Below are 22,029 nucleotides of genomic sequence, written 5' to 3'. Positions count from 1 at the left end.
TTCTCTTCATTTCCAAATTTCTTACTTTATTATCATAATTAACCTTTACTTGGAAAGCAAGCAGTAAAAACTATTCAGACAGCATCATTACATTATTACTTCAGGCAGAAGAGGGTGAGGGGACTTTCAAGTTAAAATAGGCACTGAAAGAGACAAACTCCAGTTCCTAGGAAGGCTGACCCTCTACAGTCAGCATTAAAAGCAGGATTAATGTGTAAATTTTAAGAGGACATATGGTAGCTTTATTCTTCTTGATACTTAAAAAACAAACAAAAAAAAGGTGATGTCTGTGATGGTCAACATCATATGAGGAAGACCAAGTCCACACTTTGTCCTGAATCAACTGCTACCACGTGAGTCTTCTTGGTCAAGTCATTTACACCCACAGTGACGGAATAGGTCCCTGGATATACTTCTATGTAGAGGTCCTTAGAGATGTCCTCAGCCTGGAAGGAAAAGTGGATATTAGCAGTTTAGAGATTTTATGTCCCAGTGCCGTCAGGGCACCTCCACCCGGCTCCCTCTGTGTGTGATGGAGTGAGGTACTAACGTGGTAGATGGAGGTCCTGCTTTCAAGGCTTGGCTAGGCAACGTAATAGGACTGCCATTTAGGCCAGTCTCAGCCTCTCCTTATGCTTGTTTCCTTATTTCTAAAATTAGCTCACAAATAAGCATGTATGTGAAAACACTAAATTGTTATAGGAACATGAAGGATCATAAAAGGAACACTCTGGTTGGAGTAGAAAGGTTAAGAATCAGGTAGAGGGAAAGGCTAATGACGATTGCTTTGGGGCTCAAAAGCAGGCAGTGGCACTTGTTATCACAGATCAGCAGTAATGGCAAGGCGCTGTGGGATAATGAGAAGTATTCTTTTTAACTGTGTTTTGCTAAATTCATTATTAGGAGGATGAAACATTTCTTTTCACCTAAAGCTGAGAACACTATGAGTAGATTCCACTTTGTCATGCAGAAAGTCAGCTGGCTGGCTAAAGCCCTCCCTTGGAGACCGGTTCTCCTATACAGATGGTCCCTGACTTACAATGGTCAGACTTACGGTTTTTCGATTTTATGACAGTGTGAAAGTGATACGCATTCAGTAGAAACCGTACTTCAAATTTTGAATTCTGATCTTTTCCCGGGCTGGCGATGTGCAGCACAATACTCTCTCATGATGCTGGGCAGCGGCAGTGAGCGATCTCCCAGTCAGCCACGAGGATCACGAGGGTAAACAACTGATACACTTATAACCATCCTGCACCCATACAACCAGTCTGTTTTTCACTTTCAGTACAGCATTCAATAAATTATCAATACATGAACTATTCAAAACTTTATTATAAAGTATGTTTTGTGTCAGATGATTTTGCCCAACTGCAGGGTATGTAAGTGTTCTGAGCACGTTTAAGGTAGGCTAGGCTAAGCTATGACGTTCAGTAGTTTAGGTGTATTAAATGCGCTTTCAGACTTCCCTGGTGGTGCAGTGGTTAAGAATCCGCCTGCCAGTGTGGGGGACACGGGTTCGATCCCTGGTCCAGGAAGATCCCACATGCCTCGGAGCAACTAAGCCCGTGCACCACAACTACTGAGCCTGCGCTCTAGAGCCCGCGAGCCACAACTACTGAGCCCGAGTGCCTAGAGCCCGTGCTCTGCAACAAGAGAAGCCACCACAATAAGAAGCCCACGCAACCGCAACAAAGAGTAGCCCCCGCTCGCCGCAACTAGAGAAAGCCCACGCGCAGCAACGAAGACCCAATGCAGCCAAAAATAAATAAAAATTTAAAAATAAAAAAAATAAATGCACTTTCAATTTATGATATTTTCAACTTACAATGGGTTTATCGGGACGTAAGTCAAAGAAGATTGATACTGCAAAACACTGGAAGCTGGAGTTAATGGAAAGATTTATGTTTAGAGCTGAGCTGAGCATAAGCCATCCTCCAAGGACAGACTTCATGCCTGGCTGGGAAGTGGTCATGGCAGATGTGCAGGCAGAGGAAGGGTCTCAGCTCAAATGGCCAAAGAGCAAAGTCACAAACCAGAAAAGAGCCTGTAATTAAGAGCCAAAGCGCCTATCCCACAACTGGGAGACCGCTACAATGCTTACTCAATGCTCAGAAGGAGCCACAGGCAGAAGCTGTCATTTCTACACCACCCCTGGGGGCGGGGGGCAGGTGGACCAAACTACTGGCCAGTAAATTCTGCTAGGAGGAATAAATGATAATATTTATACTTTTATGAAACTTCCTCTCTTTCCATCTTGCAAATAGATTTGAAGCCAAGGTTTTCCGAAGCTGCTTTATGCTATATCCTTTCATGCCCAGTTACTGCAAAATTGGAGGCTTATCATCATTTAACTGACGTGAATGTGTATGACAACGCCACAACTATTTATTGGTCATCAACTATGAAAATAAACAAAAGGAGGTTTCAGAAAATACAGCTATATCAGAATTGCAGAAAGCCAAAGATGCTTCATTTGTCTGCATAAAAGGGGCAAGATTGGCATCTGTGATTCCAACACTGTGAACATCAGGAAGATTAGCATTACCAAAATACAGTAAGTATTGGAGGCATCTAAGCCTAACAACTTGTACTAAAAGCAGAATAGTCTTAGTTGCTACTAACTCTAGTATATTCTGAATCCTGGCTAGTAGCACACTGTATACAAACAAAAATTAAGCAAACTATTGCAGCAACACACCAGAGTTCCATTCCTCAGAATTCCAGCCCTTCCAAGTTCCAAAAGATTCCCTGGGTTCATGAACTAATGAGTATTTTATCCTAAAAGCATCACTGTATGTTTTCACAGAGAAACATTTGCCGAAAATAGGAACAAATCCCTTCAAATGTTTTGGAACCCGATCTAACCAAATGTATACGTTTCAGAATTTCAGCAATGGTTTTCACTTTGTAAGCAGGAGGGTCAGGCCCCTCCTGCTGCTTGAACAGATGGTGGAATTCCAACAGGACCCAGTGCCAGCCCAGCTGAGCTGTAGGAATGGAGATATGAATACTTTGCATTCTTTCCAACCACAACTATGAGTTCAGGCACAAAGAGTATCCCTGAAATTTCAAGTGAAGGAAGGATACCAAGAAAACATAATTTTACACTGAACTAAAATGTTGTACACTGTCCCCAAGGGTAAAAATATCCCAACTTAAAAATACTATAGATCCAGTACAAAGAACCCTATAGTAACCAGATCAGTTCATGGAATTGCAGTGGTGGTGGAGCCCAGTACCCTAGAAGTTCTGTACTCACAGGCTGGGATGCCTCTAGTGCACACTCTGATGCCTGATGGATGCCTCCGACACCAAGGGGGGTGTCTTTTCTCTGAAGAGTGAGGTAGAAACATTGATTAGGGCCCAAACTTTGACTTCTGGATGGTAGAGAGAAAATTTTTCCTACTTAATTAGGAACTAACAATTGTTCTGTCAGTGTTTTCCAAGTTGTCACCTAAGTTCTTAAGGCTTTTAGTGAATTCTGTGAAGTATTTTTAGTCAGATGTTTACCATGATTACCTTTTATCCTTACATGGGCTTTGGACTCAGATAGACCTGAGTTTGAATCCTATCTCTGTCATTTACTGAGAGGGACAGATTAATTTCTCTAAGCCTTGGCTTCCTAGTCCATAGCTTTGGGATACTACACTGTAAGGAAGATCTAAAGTGCAAAAATGATTGACATTTAACAGGCTTTCAGAAAATAGAATTCTCTTCCAAGGTTCTCCCAGCAGTGGGAGTACTAGAGGGGAAGAGGCTGACCTGAGAAAGTCAATTTCCCTTAGAGGCACCAATTTACGTTTTATAGGAAGGGATGGGAAGGATACGAATGACTCTTGTCCACATGTAACTCCCTTAGGGTCAAGCACTCTTAAGAGGGCCTAGCCCAGGCCAGAAGAGGAAGCCCAGGATCCAGGCTCTGGTGCTACCCCTTGTACCCCAGGCCAGGGAAACAGAATGGCTCACATCCCTGCGGCCACTCTCCCATCCCTTCCCTAAACCCACAGGCCAGAGAAGTCAGGAATCCAACCTGTGGATTAGACTCTGAACTTAAGTTTGCTATCTTTGAGTACAACCAGGGGAGCTTAAAAAGAAAAACAAAAGCAAAAAAACCCCTACTCTCCCCAGAAACAATAACAAAGGACTCCTGTTGAATCAGTTCAACAAGTAGAGTCTTTGGCTTCCCAGAGTGACATGTGGTAAAATACAGGTAATTTGCAGTGACAGGCCTGTAATTGTTATCTTTAGGAAAAGCATTTTGTTAAAAGAAACCCCCTCCTTGCATTTCCTTTTTTAAAATTACCAAAGACATGATACTTATCACTACCTTAGAGTGAAATATGTGATTATTAAAAATCTCTTTCATATCCCTAGATGTAGAAGAGGATATTTGAAGCGCTTTTCGTTAAGCCTGTCCACGAATCCCTTGGCCCAGGAATGCAGGTTCAACTGAAGATCCGACAATGGCATCAATCTCATATTTTGGACAAAAACTCCTATTTCATGTTCATTGCTGTAAGTTCTCTAAGGCTGGGAGGCGATACATTTCCATTGAGCGCTGTAATGCTGAGTCACCCAGGCATCCAATAATACAATCCAGCAGGAGCTCCAAGATGTAGGGCCTCCTATCTTGGGAAGCTGAGGGCACAGCACAGCACAGCTAAGGATACATACCTGACCATTCCCAGTGTCTGAGCATAAGTGCAGCTTCGACTTCCCTCTGTGATAACGATAGACATGGGTTGCCCCTCCTTCCTCTGGCACAGATGAATAATATTTCTAGAGAAGTAATGTGAAAGATGTTGGGTAACCAAATAGATTGGTCAAATTTTCAAAAAACTCCTTGTTACTTGGGCAAAGTATGGTTAAGGAGGGAGGCAAGAGAGCAAAGGTAAATTACCTGCCCTCTTGAGAGGCCTCTGAAGTCATATAACAAATCTTAGCCCATGTAAAGTGGCTGCAGAGAAGGAAACTGCACTTGGCCTTACTTTGCTGCCATCTGCTGCCTCTGTAGGGCAAGAACTCTGGCAACTCAAGCTGGGTAGGACCATGCTCTCTGCCAGGTTAAATAATTTTCACAACATCCTCACCCCGAGGTCAAATACACAAGCCCTTTCATCTCCTCTCATGACAAGTTCTGACAAACAGGTCTGTGTTTACTAAGTCTCAGACAAGGACAAGAGAAGAGAGAGGTGCATCTCCTTGAGATTTAGAAATACAACAGGAAATGTAACATAAACCCAACAGCTATGCAGCCATTCTCCCTATGCAGAGGAGGGGAGGGAGAAGACTCCGATTTAAGCAAAAATAATCCAAAGGATCAGAATGCAGTTTTTTTCTTGTCTACTTCCTTCCTCCCCCTCAAAGTTAACCTTAGACTTGCCCCTGATTGTGACTAATGATGAGGACAACATAAGCCTGCTTGTTTTGAACAAAGGGTGGGGAAATGTTTAAGGCAAGAGACCAAAAGAATGAGAAGCTGGGGAAAGCACGTCAGGGCATGACTCTAATGATGTAATTTAGGGGATGCTTCAAAATTTTGAAAGCAAACTCAGAACACTGTTCTTAATTCTATTTCTAGAAAGCTGAGGGGTTCTGAGCCTCCATTCCTTAATGGAGATTTGAACTAAAGCATGAACTGAAAACCAAAATGAAGAACACCAATTTGCTAAACCTCAAACCAAAGACAAATATTATTCCTTTTACTGAACCATGAACCAAAGTGTTTAACTTGATCACTTTATAGTAGAGCCAAAGTTATGGATTTTTCTAAAACCATTTAACAAAATAAGAACATAAAAATACTCTCTGAACCGTATCTCACTGGTTGGAATCCTATTCTTGGAGTCACAAGGATTTTAAAAAAGATGTAGAAATATTAGAGATTTTTTGAATCTTAATATTCATTATGAAATTGACAAGCAGGACAGAAACAAGGTATTCTCTTCCTTCTGCTGTGCAGACCAAGCACCCTTACAACCACGTAGGAATCATAAAATGTTAAGGCTGGAAGAGACCACAGAGTCTGTTTTAATTCCTAGAAGACAGAAGAGTACCTTCCATGCAGGTGATTTTCTTGAATGTTGGCTGCCTGCCTTCAACATTCCCTCAAAATACTTAAAGACGACCTTAGTGTATGGTTTTGAGAAGAGGGCCTTTAAAACCTTTGTTCACCCACTTCAATGAATGGGACCAAAAATCTCACATAAGTCCCCTGTGCTACAGTTTATGACAATTTTCTGGTGTTCATCTCTCAGTGGAAACCAAAGAAACAGACTATAAGGGCTGGAAAGGACTTGAAACATCGTCATTTTACCATGTGGGAAGGTAAGGCTGAGAGAGACTAACTAGCCTAAGGCATTATAGCCAGGAAGTGGCAGAACACAGGTCTGATTCCTGGGAGGCTGCTCCTGCCATTAAGCCACACTACCTCTGATGAGGGCACTGCATCTGTGCCACATAACCACCTCTGTGGCCAACAAGTGATATGGACCCAAAGGGGCATACTTAAAAACTACATTACCAGGGGGACTTCCCTGGTGGCCAGTGGTTAAGACTCCGTGCTTCCAATGCAGGGGGTGCAAGCTGGTTGGGGAACTAGGATCCCACATGCTGTGTGGCCACACACACACACAAAAAAGCACACTACCTTACCAGGGACTTGGAACAGAGATTAAGATCTAATGGAGGGATTTTGTTTCAGTTTTTGCTTTGAAAACAGAGAGGCTCGGTTCCAGTTTAGAATGATCTTACTGATTTAAAAAAAAATTTCAGTTCAAAGTTTTAAAAACCCCTAATATTCGGACTTGTTTTGGAATTCAGCAAATAAGCCCTGCCCCCCGAAACAATAATGAGGGCAGATCTTTTCTGGCTTGTGCATTGCTGTATCCTCATAACAGTTAAAGTTAGGCATTCAATATTTGTTGAATGAATTCTAACCTGGATTTATCATCTGGTTTAAATCCTTGGCTGATTACAACCTGCCCACGAAGGCAGGGCAGGGTGAACAGGCAGTCTCCAGATTCTCCCTAAATTCCACAGCAGGCAGATCAGGGGCATGACTCTGGCTTACACCAACTTACCCCACACTGACTTGAAGTATAGTCCATGAATTCAGCCATTGTTCTGAAGGAAGCACTGAGGGTTGGGTGTCTTTCTTCTCTCTATTTGAATAAACGGCAAGTCACAGGTGAGATCTGTATTCCCTACTGGAGAAGGAAGTCATTTTGGGAATACCTTCCTTTTTACTTTTTGAAAGGCCTCTGCAAGTTTGTCAGTAAAAGGCTCTTACTGAGAAAGAATTCCAACTCTAAAAGGAATACACAGACATGCAATTTTTCCAGGACAAAGACAGGTTTGTTGGCTTTCCTCTAATATCAAATGATAGCCTGTAAGAATTGTTGTAAAAAGTAACCAACCAGGGCCGAGCACTAGCGGTCTCTAGCGGTATCCTAAAGCTAGCCAATAGGAATCTGTCAAATGTCAAGAGTTTTCAAAAGGCTTTCCGGTTCACTGGCCTGATATTTAACAGCTTCCGCCAAGGACAGGATCCCTCGGGTGCTGCTGTGTGGCGTGCCCTGGTTCTCAGCAAGCCGCTGCTGAGCGAATGAATGGGCTGGTCCCGCAGCACTGGCGCCCTCACCTCTCCTGGGAGAAGGCGATGGGGGCCGGCTGCCGGCCCTCTCTCTCTGTAGGGCCGCTCCCGGGAAATGACCCTCACGCTGCCTTTGGGAAGCTCCACCGAATGCCAGTCCACCGCCCTCCTTTTGGCCCGCTCCAGCACTTCTTGACCCAGCCTAGCCGAGCGTTGCAGGGAACGTCGGTCCACCCCGTTCAGCGCCGCGGCCGCCAAACAGTTCTCCATGTCTCCCTGCGAGGGCACATACACACAAACACCGGCGGGTTAGCGGGCCTCCGCGACCCCGCTCCAGCTCGGGGTCGGACCCAGGGCCTCGATCTCCCCGGCGACCGCCGCCCCCGGCTCCGCCCAACGCGCTCTCCAGCGGGCTCGGTGTCAGGGGCGAAGGCGTGCGCGGAGCCCCTCCATTTCCGTCTCCCCCTCCCTCGCTAGGAAGCCCTCACCCAGCCGGCCTCTCAAGGCGCATGCGCTCAGCGCCCGGTCGTCGAAGGGGGGGCTGGGCCTGGAGCATCCTGCGCCGGCGCAGCAGGCCATTGGCGGTGAGGGGTCGAGGGGCGTGGCGGGGGCGGTGAAGCGCGCGGCCCGCACAGAGCAAGCCTACTGTGTCCCGGCCGCCGCTCCTGTGAGCGGGTTGTCGGGCTAACTGCCGGAGCGTAGGGGGCGGGGCGGGGCCTGCCGGCTGGCGGGTCGCGGGAGCCGGAGTCGACCCAGTGGCGGAGGCTGTCTGTCCACGCTGTCGCAGGAGCCCCTGGGCCAGGAGCTGGCCCTTAGACGTCGTCTCCGCCGCTTAACGCGGAGAACCTGTTGTAAAGTCAGGTGGTCTGTTGGGCTAAGAAATTGTGGGGAGTAAGACGCGTGCCTCCAGGCGCCTAGTAATGCCTGGTCTATATTTCGGGATATCGCTACTGTAAAACCTCTTTTGTTTGGGGCGATGACTAGGATAGGCCAAACAGTGCGGCTGCCACAGTGGCGTTTGGAGAAGGGAGTCTGTCTGGCCAGCAGGCTGTGGGCTGTGGGATGTCCGGCCCACAGGGCCAGGGGTGCCTGCGTTGTGTGTAGGGTCTCTCGTAATCCCCTCGTGGTTGTTTCCTCACTCCTTCTGTGAGAAGTATAGACTCACACCTTTTTTTGGAGGCCGCTTCTCTCGGGGGCGGGGGTTCACCTTTCAAGAATAGTTGCCCCACGTTTAAATAAGGAGTCGTGCGTCTTTACCTTCCATTCCACGCCACCGGTTGTCTGGTAGGAGATACAGGGTCTCGTGAATTAGTGACTTCGCTACACCATCCTGGCGCGCAGCGAAGCCTTGTTGCTCAGGAGAGACCACTTTAAGGGACACGAGGAAATCCTCAGTGCTGAGCAGGCCTCCTCAGCAGATGGCTTGATTAGCAGTTCTGAGCTATCAGGTGTGTATGAGGATACTACTACAACCTTCATCTGCACTGTTGCTCATTTCCTGCTTTCCTCTCAGAGCGAAATTGAATGGAAGTCTTCATTATCCTCGGGATAGTTTTCATTGTAGGAGTTTTCTAAAACTTTTCCTTCAGTAAGTGTTTATCTGGTGCCTCCTCTAGAACATAGTGGTTATATGCACAGGGTCCCAAATATCCAGTCTGGAGAGCTGAGTTTGAATTCAGACTCTGCCACTTTTTTGCTGTGTGATTCTGGGCAAACAAATTAACTTCTTTGAGCCTCACTTTTCCTCATCTCTATTCTAGAGGATACCAATAGTACCAATCTCCATAGACTGTGAGCTTCTTGAGGACATGGACCATATCTGCCTTGTTTACTGAGTTTAAGAGGCATCTAGTATTTTATCTGCCACAGAAGGGACTGAAAATAGCGACTGAATGCATGAATAGGGTTGCTGTAAGGATTTTGTGAGAGAATTCCTGTAAAATACTCAGCACAATGCCTTGCCAAAAATAAGTGCTCCATAGATATAGCTACCATTACGTGCCAGGCACTGTCCTAGGAGTGGTGGAGAATACAAAGTATAAAGGAGAACTTAAAAGAGGGAATGATGCACATAAAATCTGTAATGCTAGGAATGAAATATTAAGATTTTGTTCATAAGCTGTTTGCTGTAAGATTGATCCAGATAAGTGCTACGAAGCTTAGAGGAGAAATATATATTGTTCAGCTGGGGGATCAAGAAAGGTTTTGTAGGAAGGAAACATTTGAGCTGGGCCTTGAAGGATGGCCTAGGAGTTAATGGGGGAAGGGGTAGTTAAGATACCTGTTAATTGCTCTTATAATGAATGTAGTTAGGGGTGAGATAGAATTTGTTCTTCTTTTATTATTTATGGATTTCAAGATCCTGGCTCCAAAACTGTTATCTGTGTCTGTGTAACCATGAGCAGACTACTTAACTCTTCTATACCTCAGTTTTGCCATCTATAAAATGGGAATAATAACAGTACATTCCTCATAGGGTAGTTGTGAGGATCAAATAAGTTAATATATGTAAAGTGCTTTAAATAGTACTTGGCACATAGTAAATGCTCAATAAATATTAGCTAGTATTGTTATCTTCATCAGACTTCAGCCTTGTCTCCCAATATGCCCTCACTCATCTGAGACTACATCTATACTGCACCCCACTTGACTCTCTTCCCCAGGATTCTGTTACTACTCTCCACTCCCAATTCCATTCCAGTTGAAGCATTATCTTTTTGTCAAGGGAACTTTTTGAAATCTTCCATGATTCCCAGGTACAACCTATGTTTTCATGGCTTTTTTTTTTTTTTAATATTGTGGTACTTATCCCAATCTGATTTAAATTATATGTAGTTCTGGTTCATTCTCTCCTATCAGCTTATAAACTTCTTGAATGTGGAAACTGTTCCTTATTTGTCCCTAAGTATCCAGGGACTGTTGAGCAGTAGGTGTTCAATAGATATTTGTTGAATTTACTGATTGAAGTTTTAATTTAAATAGATTCCTTTTAGGCCAGATAAGAATTGGCTTCTTAAAAAAAACCACCTACATACACTTTAATGAATTCAATGAATATTCAGTTGTAACTAATTTTCCCAGAATTTAACATTTAGAAATATATGGGAAAGAAGTTGCTTGGAATGAAACTGAAGCCTGAAGACTGACATGAAATTAAATCTTTGTGTTTGTCTTTATGTTTATAAATATGTATATGTATATATATATATTTAAAAATAATTTCAACGTTTGTACTGTATGCCACAGATTGAGAGAATCCTTTTTCTCTTTTTTAAAATTGGATGGAAAAAAATGATGGAACATGACCTGCCATCAGGGTCCTTGTGAATCAAACACAGCCCAAGCCAGGTACTCCTGAAAGCCACTGGTAGAGACTTAGAAATGGACCAACAAATAGAGGGAGGGCATATAATCAGGAATGTACCTGATCATTGATGGAGAAAGAAACCATTGGTATAAGTCTTCCATGATTTCTCTCTTCATAAGGGTAAATTCATTACAGAAAACACATAGAAGTTATTTGCCTAGGTTATGTTTGGGGGAATAGATGACTGGAGGAAGCCTCTATTCCTGAGATCTGAGGAAAGAGATTGATGCCATATTTGGGACTTTTTGAGGACAAAAGCAAATCTAGTGAAGAGCAGTGTAAATTCTTTTTCTCTATGTGGAGGGTGCAAAAAAGGGTTAAAAACGTAGGATGCAAAAGTGGGTGTCATGCCAGTTAGACAATGATTTATGCTGCACATACCAAAGAATGTATAAATCATTTTATCTGACAGGTGGTATTTTTATTTCTTCAGCAGACTTAGAGAGCTTTAGAATCATTATAGCTTTGTAAAGTAGTATTACAGTCATTAGATCATGACCGAGTGAGTCGTCAGATCATTCATTTTGCCTGATTACATCAACTCATTGGGTTATTGGGGAATGAAAGAAACTCATCAAAATTGTCATCTCAATTATATAGATTAAAGAAAATGAATCCAACTTCTGAGAATTAGCTTTCACAAAAAGTTAAAAATTGACTGGAAGTTAAAAAATTGGTTGCAGAGCAGGAATGATTAGTGAAAAGTTTTGTCATTTTAAAAACTATCAGAGATTAAAGGAATAGTAATTTTGGAAGATATAAATAGTTGGAATCCATGTAGTTTTTTAAAAACTACTTTGAGGCATAATTTACGTATAAAATTCACCTGATCGAAGTATACAATTCAGTACATTTTAGTTAATTTATGGAATTATGCAATCATCATCACAATCCAGTCTTGGAACATTTTCATGACCTAAAAAAGAACCCTAGTGCCCACCATATGCAGTCAGTCTTAGCTCCCACCCCTAGACCCAGGCGAACACTATTCTGCTTGCCATTTCTATAAATTTGCCTTTTCTGTCCAGTTCCTATAAATGAATCATACAATATGTGACCTTTTTGTCTGGCTTCTTTCACTTAGCATGATGTTTTTGAGGTTCATCCATATTGTAGCATGTATCAGTACTTCATTCCTTTTTATGGCTGAATAATATTGCATTGCTATATTAATATACTACATTTTGTTTATCCATTTACCAGTTGTTTCCAGCTTGGGGCTGTTACGAATAAGGCTGCTATGAAAGATTGGGTATAAGACTTTGTGTGGATACAGGTTTTCATTTCTCTTGGGGAGATACTTAGGAGTTAAATTGCTGGGTGCTACAGTAAATTTATGTTTAACGTTTTAAGAGACTGCCAAACTGTTTTCCAGAGTGGCTGTGCCATTTTACATTTCCACAAGCAATGTATGAAGGTTCCAATTTTTCTACATCCTCCTCAGTGCTTGTTATTGTCTTTTTTTTTTTTTTTTAATTTGTCTGCGTCGGGTCTTAGTTGCGGCACGCAGAATCTCTCGTTGCAGTACGTGGTTCAGTAGTTGCGGCTTGCAGGCTCTCTACTTGTGGAGTGCAGCCTCAGTAGTTGCAGTGTGTGGGCTCTCTAGTTGTGACGCTGGGCTCCAGAACGCACGGGCTCAGTAGTTGCGGTGCGTGGGCTCAGTAGTTGCGGCGCATGGGCTTAGTTGCCCCATGGCATGTGGGATCTTAGTTCCCCAACCAGGGATTGAACCCGTGTTCCTTGCTTTGGAAGGCAGATTCTTAACCACTGGACCACCAGGGTAGTCCCTGTTATTGTCTTTTTGATTATAGTCATTCTAATGGGTGTGAAGTACTATCTCATTGTGATTTTAATTTGCATTTCCTTAATGGCTAATGATGTTGAACATGTTTTCTTGCGGTTATTAGCCATTCCTATTTCTTCTTTCATGAAATGTCTATTCAAATCTTCTGCTCCATTTTTAAATTGTCTTTTTAAAAAAATTGAGTTGTAAGAGTTCTTATTTTTAGCAAGAATTCTTTATCAGTTGTATGATTTATAAGTATTTTCTCCCAGTCTGTGTCATGGCTTTCATTTTCATAATAGTGTCTTTTGAAGCACAAACATCTTAAATTTTGAGGAAGTCCAACTTATTAATTTTTTTCTTTTATGGATTGTACAATATTTTTGGTGTCATATCTAAATATATCTTTGCCTAACCCAAGGTCATGAAAATTTTTTCCCTATGTTTTCTTCTAAAAGCTTTATATTTTAGTTTTTACATTTAGGTTTATGCCATTTTGCATTCATTTGTATGTGTTATGAGGTAAGGGTCTTTATTCTTCTCTTTACGTGCAGATGTCCAATTATCTTAGTACCATTTGTTGAAAAGACTATCCTTTTCTCATTAAATTGCTTTGGCACTTTTGTTAAATATCAATTATTTAACAAATGAACTATAAGGCTCAGGTTTTGGATTTTTAATTCTGTTCCATTGATCTGTGTTTGTCCTTATGTCAGTATCACACTGTCTTGATTATTATAGCTTTCTAGTAAGTTTGGAAATTGGCAGCTATGAATCCATCGACTATGTTCTTAATTTTCAAAATTGTTTTGGTATTCTAGGTCATTTGTATTTCCATAAAATTTAAATTCAGCTTCTCAGCTTATGCATAATGATTATTAGGATTTTGATAGAGATTGTACTGAATCTATAGATCAATTTAGGAAGAATTGTAATCTTAACAACATTAGGTTTTTGAATTCATGAAAATGGAACATCTGTGTATTTCAGTTTTTTTTTTTTAGTTTTTCTCAGCAATGTTGTATAGCTATTACTGTACTCTTGCACTTCTTTTAACAAATGTATTAAATACTTAATTTTTTATGTCATTGGGAATAGAATTGTTTTCCTGATTTTATTTGCAGATTATGTACTAGTATATAGAAATATAGTTGATTTTTACATATTGATATTGTGTCCTGTGACCTTGCTGAATTCATTTGCTAGTACTAGTAGGTTTTTTGTGGATTCTTGTGTTCATTGCACTTGGAGTTCATTGCACTTCTTGAATGTGTAGATTGTTTCTCCTCAAATTTGGGAAGTTTTGGGCCTTTTTTTCCTGCCCTTCTCTCTCTCTCTCCTCCTTCTGGGGCTCCCCTTACACATATGTTAGTATGTGTTTACTTTTCTTCATCGTTTTTCCTTTCTTTTCTTTAGATTGGATAATCTCTATTGATATATCTTCAAGGTCACAAATTCTTTTTTTCTGCAATCTCAAATCTGCTGTTGAATCCCTTGGTGAATATTCATTTCAGTTACTGTGCTTTTCAACTCTGGCATTTGTTTTGTTTTATAATCTCTATCTTTTGATTGATATTCTCTATTGAGTTATTGTCATACTTCAATTTAAAAACTTGTTTATTTTTTCAGTTCTTTGAACATATTTATAACAGCTGCCTTGAAATCTTTGTTAAGTCTAACATTTAGGCCCCCTCAGAGCCAGTTTCTATTAAGTGTGTCCTCTTTCTGTATATAGGCCTCCCTTTCCTATTTATTTGTATGTCTCATAATTTTTTGTTGAAAACTGAACATTTTAGATAAGGGACCAACAAATGTTTTCTATAAAGGACCATACAGTAAATATTTTAGGCTTTGCAAGCTATGTGGTCTCTGTTGTAACTAACTAACTCTGCTATTGTAGTGGGAAAGCAGACATAGGCAATATGTAAATGAATGAGCATAGATGTCTTCCAAAAAAACCTTTATGTAAAAAAAAACAGGCAATGGGCCATAATTGGGCCATGGGCTATAGTTTGCTGACCTCTGTTTTAGATAATATAGCAGCTCTCGATTCTGATCTGCCCCCTCCCCAGGGGTTGTTGCTGCTACTGTTGTTTGTTTGTTGTTTGGTAACTTGCCTGGACTAAGTCTGTAGAGTCTGTTTCCCCTGCAATGTGTGGCCACTGATGTGTCTCCTCAGTTTTTTTTTTCTTTTAATTCTTGTTTTTATTTTTAAGCCTGACTTCCTAGGGAGTGTCAGCATAGTTTAGTGGTCAGCTAACGATTGGTAACAGGTTGTACTTAAATATCTTGAGCCTAGTTTGGCTTTACCCTTTGCTGAGTATCTGTGTATGACTTGAGCAACACATTTAAAGTTCAGTCAAGTCTGCTGTGACTTTTATTTTCTGTATATGCAAGGCCTCACATTCAGCCGGTGCATAACCTTGGACATGGGCACACCTTCCAGACCACCAAGGATATGTGAGAGCTTATCAAGGTCCACTACTTAAATTTAGTAGTAGTAGACCTTGATAAGGTTCTCTGGTCTCACTTAAATTTCTGGCTGCTCTATTGCTTGCCCCAACCAGTACTGCAGTCTCAGCCAGCTGTAATATTAATTTTCCGTGATCGTTTACCACTTATTTTCTAAGATCATTTGTTTCCGACAATACTCTGGATACCAAATTAAGCCATCACCCTCCAAGCAGCAGAGCTGCTGGTTTTCATGGCTTGTCCTGTCCTCATAGAATCATCATGTCGGAGTTGGGGGTAGGGAATAGGGAATGAGAACAGCCTCTGATGCCCCAGATCCCTACTTTTCTTAACAGAGGTTCGGTTGTTGTTGTTCTTTTAAATAATGCTTTTCAATTTGTTGTGTACCTCTGGTTAATTCCCCCCTCCCCAAAATCTTGAAATGATTGTTTTGATAATTTTATATAATTTTAATGTGGCTTTTTGGATAGATGATTTGTCAATCTCCTCAGTCCAGAATTCTGGAAGTGTTCCCAATGTGGAGGGTTTTTTTTTTTTTTTTTATGTTCTAGTCTTTTATTGGATGAATGTTGATAACAGTAATTTAAAGAATTGTAAGCCCTTTCTAAATACATTGAATAGACATTTACAGTTTGCTGTGAGAAGAAGAAATGAGTAAGAGAGTCATTGTTTTTGAGAAGTTTATAATCTAAGAGTGGAGGTACGTACTATGTAAACATGAGGACTGAGTAACCGTGATGTACAGTGGAACTTGATAAGTAGCATAGAACAATGTCTGGGGAGTTGAGAGTGGCAGAGGTTACTTCCAGTTTGGGGACCTTGAGAGGTGCCTGCACCAGGCTGGAAATCTAGGTATGATTCCAGAAAAAAAATGCATCATGGAAAAAATCCCATGAAAGGGAAATGTTCTTTGCATTTGGGGCAAATGAAAAATACATGCCAATGTGGAGTTTTAGTGTCCTAAAAACTGACACAGTATATCTTCACAGACCCAGCTGCTTTTTAAAAATTAATATATTGATCTTCCTGTTCCCTTCCAATTTTGTAACCCTCCTAACCTTTTTTTAAAAAATTTATTTATTTATTTATTTTTGGCTGTGTTGGGTCTTCGTTTCTGTGCGAGGGCTTTCTCTAGTTGTGGCAAGCGGGGGCTACTCTTCATCGCGGTGCACGGGCCTCTCACTATCGCGGCCTCTCTTGTTGCGGAGCACAGGCTCCAGACGCGCAGGCTCAGTAGTTGTGGCTCACGGGCCTAGTTGCTCCGCGGCATGTGGTATCTTCCCAGACCAGGGCTCGAACCCGTGTGCCCTGCATTAGCAGGCAGATTCTCAACCACTGCGCCACCAGGGAAGCCCCTCCTAACCTTTTAAAATATAACTCTTTTAACCCTCTCTCTTTTTTTAATTGAAGTATAGTTGATTTACAATGTTGTGTTAGTTTCAGATATACAGCAAAGTGATTCAGTTATACATACATATATATCTATTTTTTTTGAGATTCTTTTCCCTTATAGGTTATTACAAAATATTAAGTATAGTTCCCTGTGCTATATAGTAGGTCCTTGTTGGTTATCTATTTTTAAAAAATATAGTTATTTATTTATTTGGTTGCACCAGCTCCTAGTTGTGGCAGGTAGGCTCCTTAGTCGCGTCACGGGGGCTCCTTAGTTGTGGCATGAGAACTCTGAGTTGCGGCATGCATGTGGGATCTGGTTCCCTGACCAGGGATCGAACCCGGGCCCCCTGCATTGGAAGTGTGGAGTCTTATCCACTGAGCCACCAGGGAAGTCCCAGTTATCTATTTTGTACGTAGTAGTGTGTTCATGTTAATCCCAAACTCCTAATAACTCTTAACTCTCTTAAGATTTACTTTTACATATTCTTTAGGATGAAATTTATGTTTATTCTTTCCATCAATATTTCTGTATTTGTTCAGTGGTCATTTATTAAGCCTCTGTTCTGTATTGAGGTTTGGATGTATTTCCATTCCCGGAAGCTCTAACAAGTGGAGCAGGACACCAAATTTCTAGGGTTAGTTTTATACCAGTCCTAGAGAAAACTTTACTTATATTTCCTGGTCTGCACTAAGTTTACCTAATTATAATTATAGGTATACCCTATTTTAAGAAATAATAGAAATAAATTAAGATTTTAAAGAAATAATAGGGTGACTATATCATTTAAAATGTACTATTTACACTCAAATATTTGTATCTTTCAGTTTTGTGACTCTTTTTTCCAGTCACATACCATCCCCTTCGCATTTTGTGGAGAGTGCATAAAATAGTCTACACATAAAGTTTTGTTTTGTTTTGTTTTTTCCCATGAGGCCCAATAGTAACTAAGGCAAAGATGTTCTGTTTGGGAGGGAAGGAGCAGATTGGGTGGATATTGGAAGTAATGGCTGGTGGCTGTGGAATATGGAGAAGGACCTCATAGTTGCAGTGGCTAAAATTGTTATCTGAGGCGCCCTGACTACAGGATAAGGCAGGCAGGTAGAGAGGTATGCCACATTTCATATTACTTTGTTACTTGGGCCAGGGAAATTTTGCTCTGGGTTGTGGACTGGGTAAGATTCGGCATAAGATGAGTGGGGCATAGGATGCTTTCAGTGTGAGAAAAGGGGAAGAGAAGATGGATGATGGGATTGTAGCAGAATAGAACAGGTAGGCTGGTGGAGAGAGGAGGTACAAAAAAGCTGACTAGGCTGTATGCAAGGCAGGAGATTTCTCTAGCTGATAGTAGGTGTTCTGAGTCAACACCTAGATCCTCATCATGCTTTTTGCAGTTTAAGAAAGTGAGGTGAGGTCAAAGGTTTATTTTAGTAGATATGACAGTAGGATTTTTGGATCCATTATCTGGTACATAGTGGGGACAGAAGGAAGTGTACTAGAAAATATTTCAGACAAATAGGTTAGGTCTGGTCCTCTAACTTAATCTTTGATTTAATTTTTGTACTGACATCTCACGAGATGTTAGTTAGATGCTAGCTTAGCGTCAATGCTAGCACTTGTAAAATAAAATGTTAAAACAAAAATTAAGATAATGGATGTAAAATATTTTGAAAAATTAATTGCTATATAAATGCAAGAAAGGGCTTCCTTGGTGGTGCAGTGGTTAAGAATCCGCCTGCCAATGCAGGGGACACGGGTTCAAGCCCTGGTCTGGGAAGATCCCACATGCCGCGGAGCAACTAAGCCCGTGGGCCACAACTACTGAGCCTGCGCTCTAGAGCCTGCGAGCCACAACTACTGAAGTCCGCGCGCCTAGAGCCCGTGCTCCGCAACAAGAGAAGGCACTGCAATGAGAAGCCCGCGCACCGCAACCAAGAGTAGCCACCGCTCGCTACAACTAGAGAAAGCCTGCGCACAGCAACAAAGACACAATGCAGCCGAAAATAAAAATAAATAAATTTATAAATGCAAGAAAATCTTATCATTGTATAATGCTAAAATATTTAGAGCTGCTGCTAAATGAAAATTTCTCGTAAGATAAAGCTTCACCAAAATCATGATGAAAATTAATAGAAAGATAAGATTTAATTTACCACCAAATTTCAACAACCATGTACTGAGTATACGCTTGTTGAGCAGTGAGGTCCATGTGTGTTAAAAGTGAAGGACAGATCACTTGTCAGAGATTCTAAAGATACCATCATTTAAAAATCCTCTGTGCCCTTTTCTGCTTATTGTGTTCATGATGCTAGTTAGACTCAGTACATTTGCTTTGTAAGAAGTCAAAGAAGAAGATTTTTCCAAAAAAAGATGATAGTCTGTTTATCTAGGCCCTCCAAAAGCATTTCCTGCCAGGCAGTTGACATGTAGCCTTGGCACAATTTCAGGAAACTATTTGCTTCTGTTTACCCTTTCCAGATACAGCATCTCCTAGGAATTGAGATGAGGAATCTCCTTTAACTCTTTTAAATTTTAGAAGCATACTTTATATAACACTTTAGAATCTACTCTTTATACTAGCACAATGAGAATTCTTGTGCCTTTAAAAGAAAAATGCATCTGTTTTAGTAATTCCCTCCTAGGAAAATCAAAGCCTTTAACAGAGTTAACCCAATAAAATGTACTTAGAATATTCCTTTCCCCTAAGATTGTTAAGATAAATCTCTTTCAGAAAACTCAATGCAATTATATCTGAATATGTAAAACTTATTAAATTATGGGACAACTGATAACATTTCCAAAATCTATCCTCACTAAGAAAAAGAACCCACCATTGAGTTTCTTCTGAAGAATATGTTCTACTTAATTCATTTATAATATTTTTCTTTTCATGTAACGTTTCAGAAATATTTTGTAAAGTGGGCTATACTATATTTAAAATAAATTACTCAAAATTTTTATTCCTTTTAGGGAGCCAATTTGTTTCTAAATGTTCTTAATACTCATTTTACAGTTAGGAATGCAGGAGCATATTATAGATAGCTTTATTATAACCTCAGAATACATGTTATTTTAATTAAGTACAAATATACCTTTGAGGGAATGTGATGGCAAATGTATTAATTTAAAGAGAAATTTGAGATACAGAAAGGTATAATTACGTGACGTGCATACTACAGTTAAATGTGAGCAAATTTAGGTCTTCTCTGTACACCGTTGTTAAATAAACTAATATTACTTACCTCCTTTGTCCTGCCAGAATGAGCTAGAAAGGATTCTAAAATTCTAGCCAGCCCCAAACTATAAGCAACAATGGATGGGGAAGGAGGACAAGAAGCTGTGGTGAGACTGAAATAAGTGGCATGAGCATAGGTGGCAAGAGAATAAAGTTTGTGATCAGGCCTGGGCTAGGGATCCAGAGCCAGATAAGTGTTTGAGATTGGGCATATCCATGATCCAAGATCAGAACAAGGCCATGGATCAGAATCAGATAGCCTCTGAATGGCAAGGCTCAGGGCAAGCAACAGATCAAAGACAAAGAGTATAAGAGATCGACATACAAACACCAGTGGCGTGGGTAGATGGGGAATAATGAGCACATGTCCAGGGTCTGGAGTCTCAAACTTAAGGTCTACCATTAGAATCTGACCCCGTATACATCTGGACAACATAGGTCTCTCACTTCCCACCCTCCTTTCTCTCTGTCATTTACAAGATTTCAGACTTAGTTGGAAGTCATGACCCTGCTTTTGCACACTAATACTGAAGGCTTAGGTGCTGAGATGAATGGCTCCCTGCTTTAAGGGAATCAGAAATCAACATAGCTTGCTGAGGTCCACAGAGTTCTGCCTTAGAGGCTGGAGTTGTAAGGGCAAAAAGATTGAGCAAGCCTCGGGTCACCACTGGTACCACAAACAAAGAGTTTTCTTGGTCTTGTGAATTGGTGGCTTTGGTTCCTTCCATGACTTCTTAATCTGTGTCTTGAAACCATATTGACTTCTGGACTGTGTGGCCCTATAACCGTCTGATCACCGAGTGACTGCCTTAACCCGATACTGAGAATTTATACTACCTTGATTTTCAGGACTTCCAGCTATATATTCCAGAGGAAGTAAAGAATAGGAAATCCAGAATCAGGATGAAACAAGCAAAATGACTGAGACATCCATTCTATTAGTCAGGAAACTAGCATCACTGTTCTTTGTGGACTGAACTCATCCCCACCCTGACTGCATTGCCTGTCCTGGATTAAGCCCTTAATAAATATTGGTTGGATATTGAATTATGGGGTCTGCAAGTGATGGAAGTAACTGAATGGGAGAAGGAGTGGGGGCATAACTCCTGACATAGGCACAGAGCCTGAATACAGCTTTCAGATGTGAGAAAGATGGAACTGTATTGCTATATAGGAATGTCCTAGAAATGAACTAAGACACAAAGAAATTACTGACCTATCCAAGGCTATAGAACCATTCAGGGAAATTAACTGGAAATTAACAGTGTCTTTGTTCCTAGATTTTTGCTGTGCACACTAAACAAATGGGTTGTAAAGATTCAAAACAGTGCTTAGGCCAGCAAAAAAAGTTTTTTTAATTAATGTAAAGTTTGAGTAAGTGAAATTTTGAAGATGATGGAATCTAATTGATAACTTCCTTACTCTTTAACCTGTAAATAATCTCCCTTTTCAAAGTGCTCATTATGTATAGTAGTGATTATGCAGAGAAAAATCCTGTGATGAAAATGTGGTATAAAATTGTGTTCTTTGTTCAGCAAGTTAAAACAAGCTGGTCTGTAAGCAATTATTATCTTCATCAAAATTCCTAGCTCTAATGTTTTGGCTTCTTTGGCCCAGCACGTATGCCTTCTCAAACAATTGGATGGATTTAAAACACTTAGGAGATGTTTGTGCCTATATCTTAATGTAGCATCAGTTCAACAGGAAAAAGAAAAAAATGTAAGATTTGGCATTGTGGCATGGTTTTAAAAAGAAAAATCAAACCAAAACTAAACTAAACAAAAAGCCCTGAATGCTTAAATCCCTGCATACCGAATGAACATTCTTTATCCAGCTCTTAGTAGCAATATACAAATGTTAATGTGAGTAACCTTTCAGTAACTTAGTATTTTAACAGAAACTCCCTAAACATTTATCATTCCATTTGTCAAGAAAATAGTTATTTTATTATACTGTTTACTTGAAATCACTAAACACGTAAACTTGGTCATTTTAGGACTAGACATCTCCTCCTTGACTCTAACCTGTAGTCTAGAATTTCCCATAGTGTTTTTTTCAATTATAGGTGCCTAGACCCTACCGCTAGAGATTCTGGTTCAGAATATCTAGAGACACCCTGGACCAGAGCATTGCATTTTGAAAAGCTCCTCAGATGATTTTTTTCCCCAGAGGACAAATGTTT

At 40.8% G+C, this 22,029-nt stretch overlaps 2 protein-coding genes across 6 annotated transcripts in view; one reads left to right on the top strand and one right to left on the bottom strand.

The window, feature by feature from the left end:
• Positions 1-9: 9 nt before the first annotated feature.
• AKIP1 (A-kinase interacting protein 1) lies at positions 10-8,180 on the bottom strand. Of its 3 annotated transcripts, XM_061201427.1 has the most exons (6): positions 8,086-8,180; positions 7,646-7,873; positions 7,086-7,166; positions 4,678-4,782; positions 3,263-3,334; positions 10-446 (listed from the first exon to the last, which is right to left on the bottom strand). In XM_061201427.1, the coding sequence occupies exons 2-6, from the start codon at positions 7,865-7,867 to the stop codon at positions 303-305; spliced, it is 624 nt and encodes a 207-aa protein (XP_061057410.1). In that variant the 5' UTR covers positions 7,868-7,873; positions 8,086-8,180; the 3' UTR covers positions 10-302. The 3 variants fall into 3 exon arrangements, with proteins under 3 accessions (XP_061057410.1, XP_061057409.1, XP_061057411.1); XM_061201426.1 differs by lacking the exon at positions 8,086-8,180 and having other exon boundaries at positions 7,646-8,076; XM_061201428.1 differs by lacking the exons at positions 3,263-3,334; positions 8,086-8,180 and having other exon boundaries at positions 7,646-8,076.
• Positions 8,181-9,010: 830 nt separating this feature from the next.
• Positions 9,011-22,029, top strand: part of DENND2B (DENN domain containing 2B) — a 171,320-nt gene continuing 158,301 nt past the window's right edge. For 2 of the 3 annotated variants that reach the window (XM_061201421.1, XM_061201422.1), the window contains exon 1: positions 9,011-9,045. The gene's annotated coding sequence lies outside the window, so the exon portion shown is untranslated. The remainder of the gene's footprint in view (positions 9,046-22,029) is intronic. The other variant, XM_061201423.1, reaches the window with a different exon arrangement.

Source organism: Eubalaena glacialis, chromosome 10 (genome assembly GCF_028564815.1).
Source record: "Eubalaena glacialis isolate mEubGla1 chromosome 10, mEubGla1.1.hap2.+ XY, whole genome shotgun sequence".
Lineage (NCBI taxonomy): Eukaryota > Metazoa > Chordata > Mammalia > Artiodactyla > Balaenidae > Eubalaena > Eubalaena glacialis.
The sequence above is the reverse complement of the archived record's forward strand: the minus strand, read 5'-3'. Positions and strand labels throughout refer to the sequence as shown.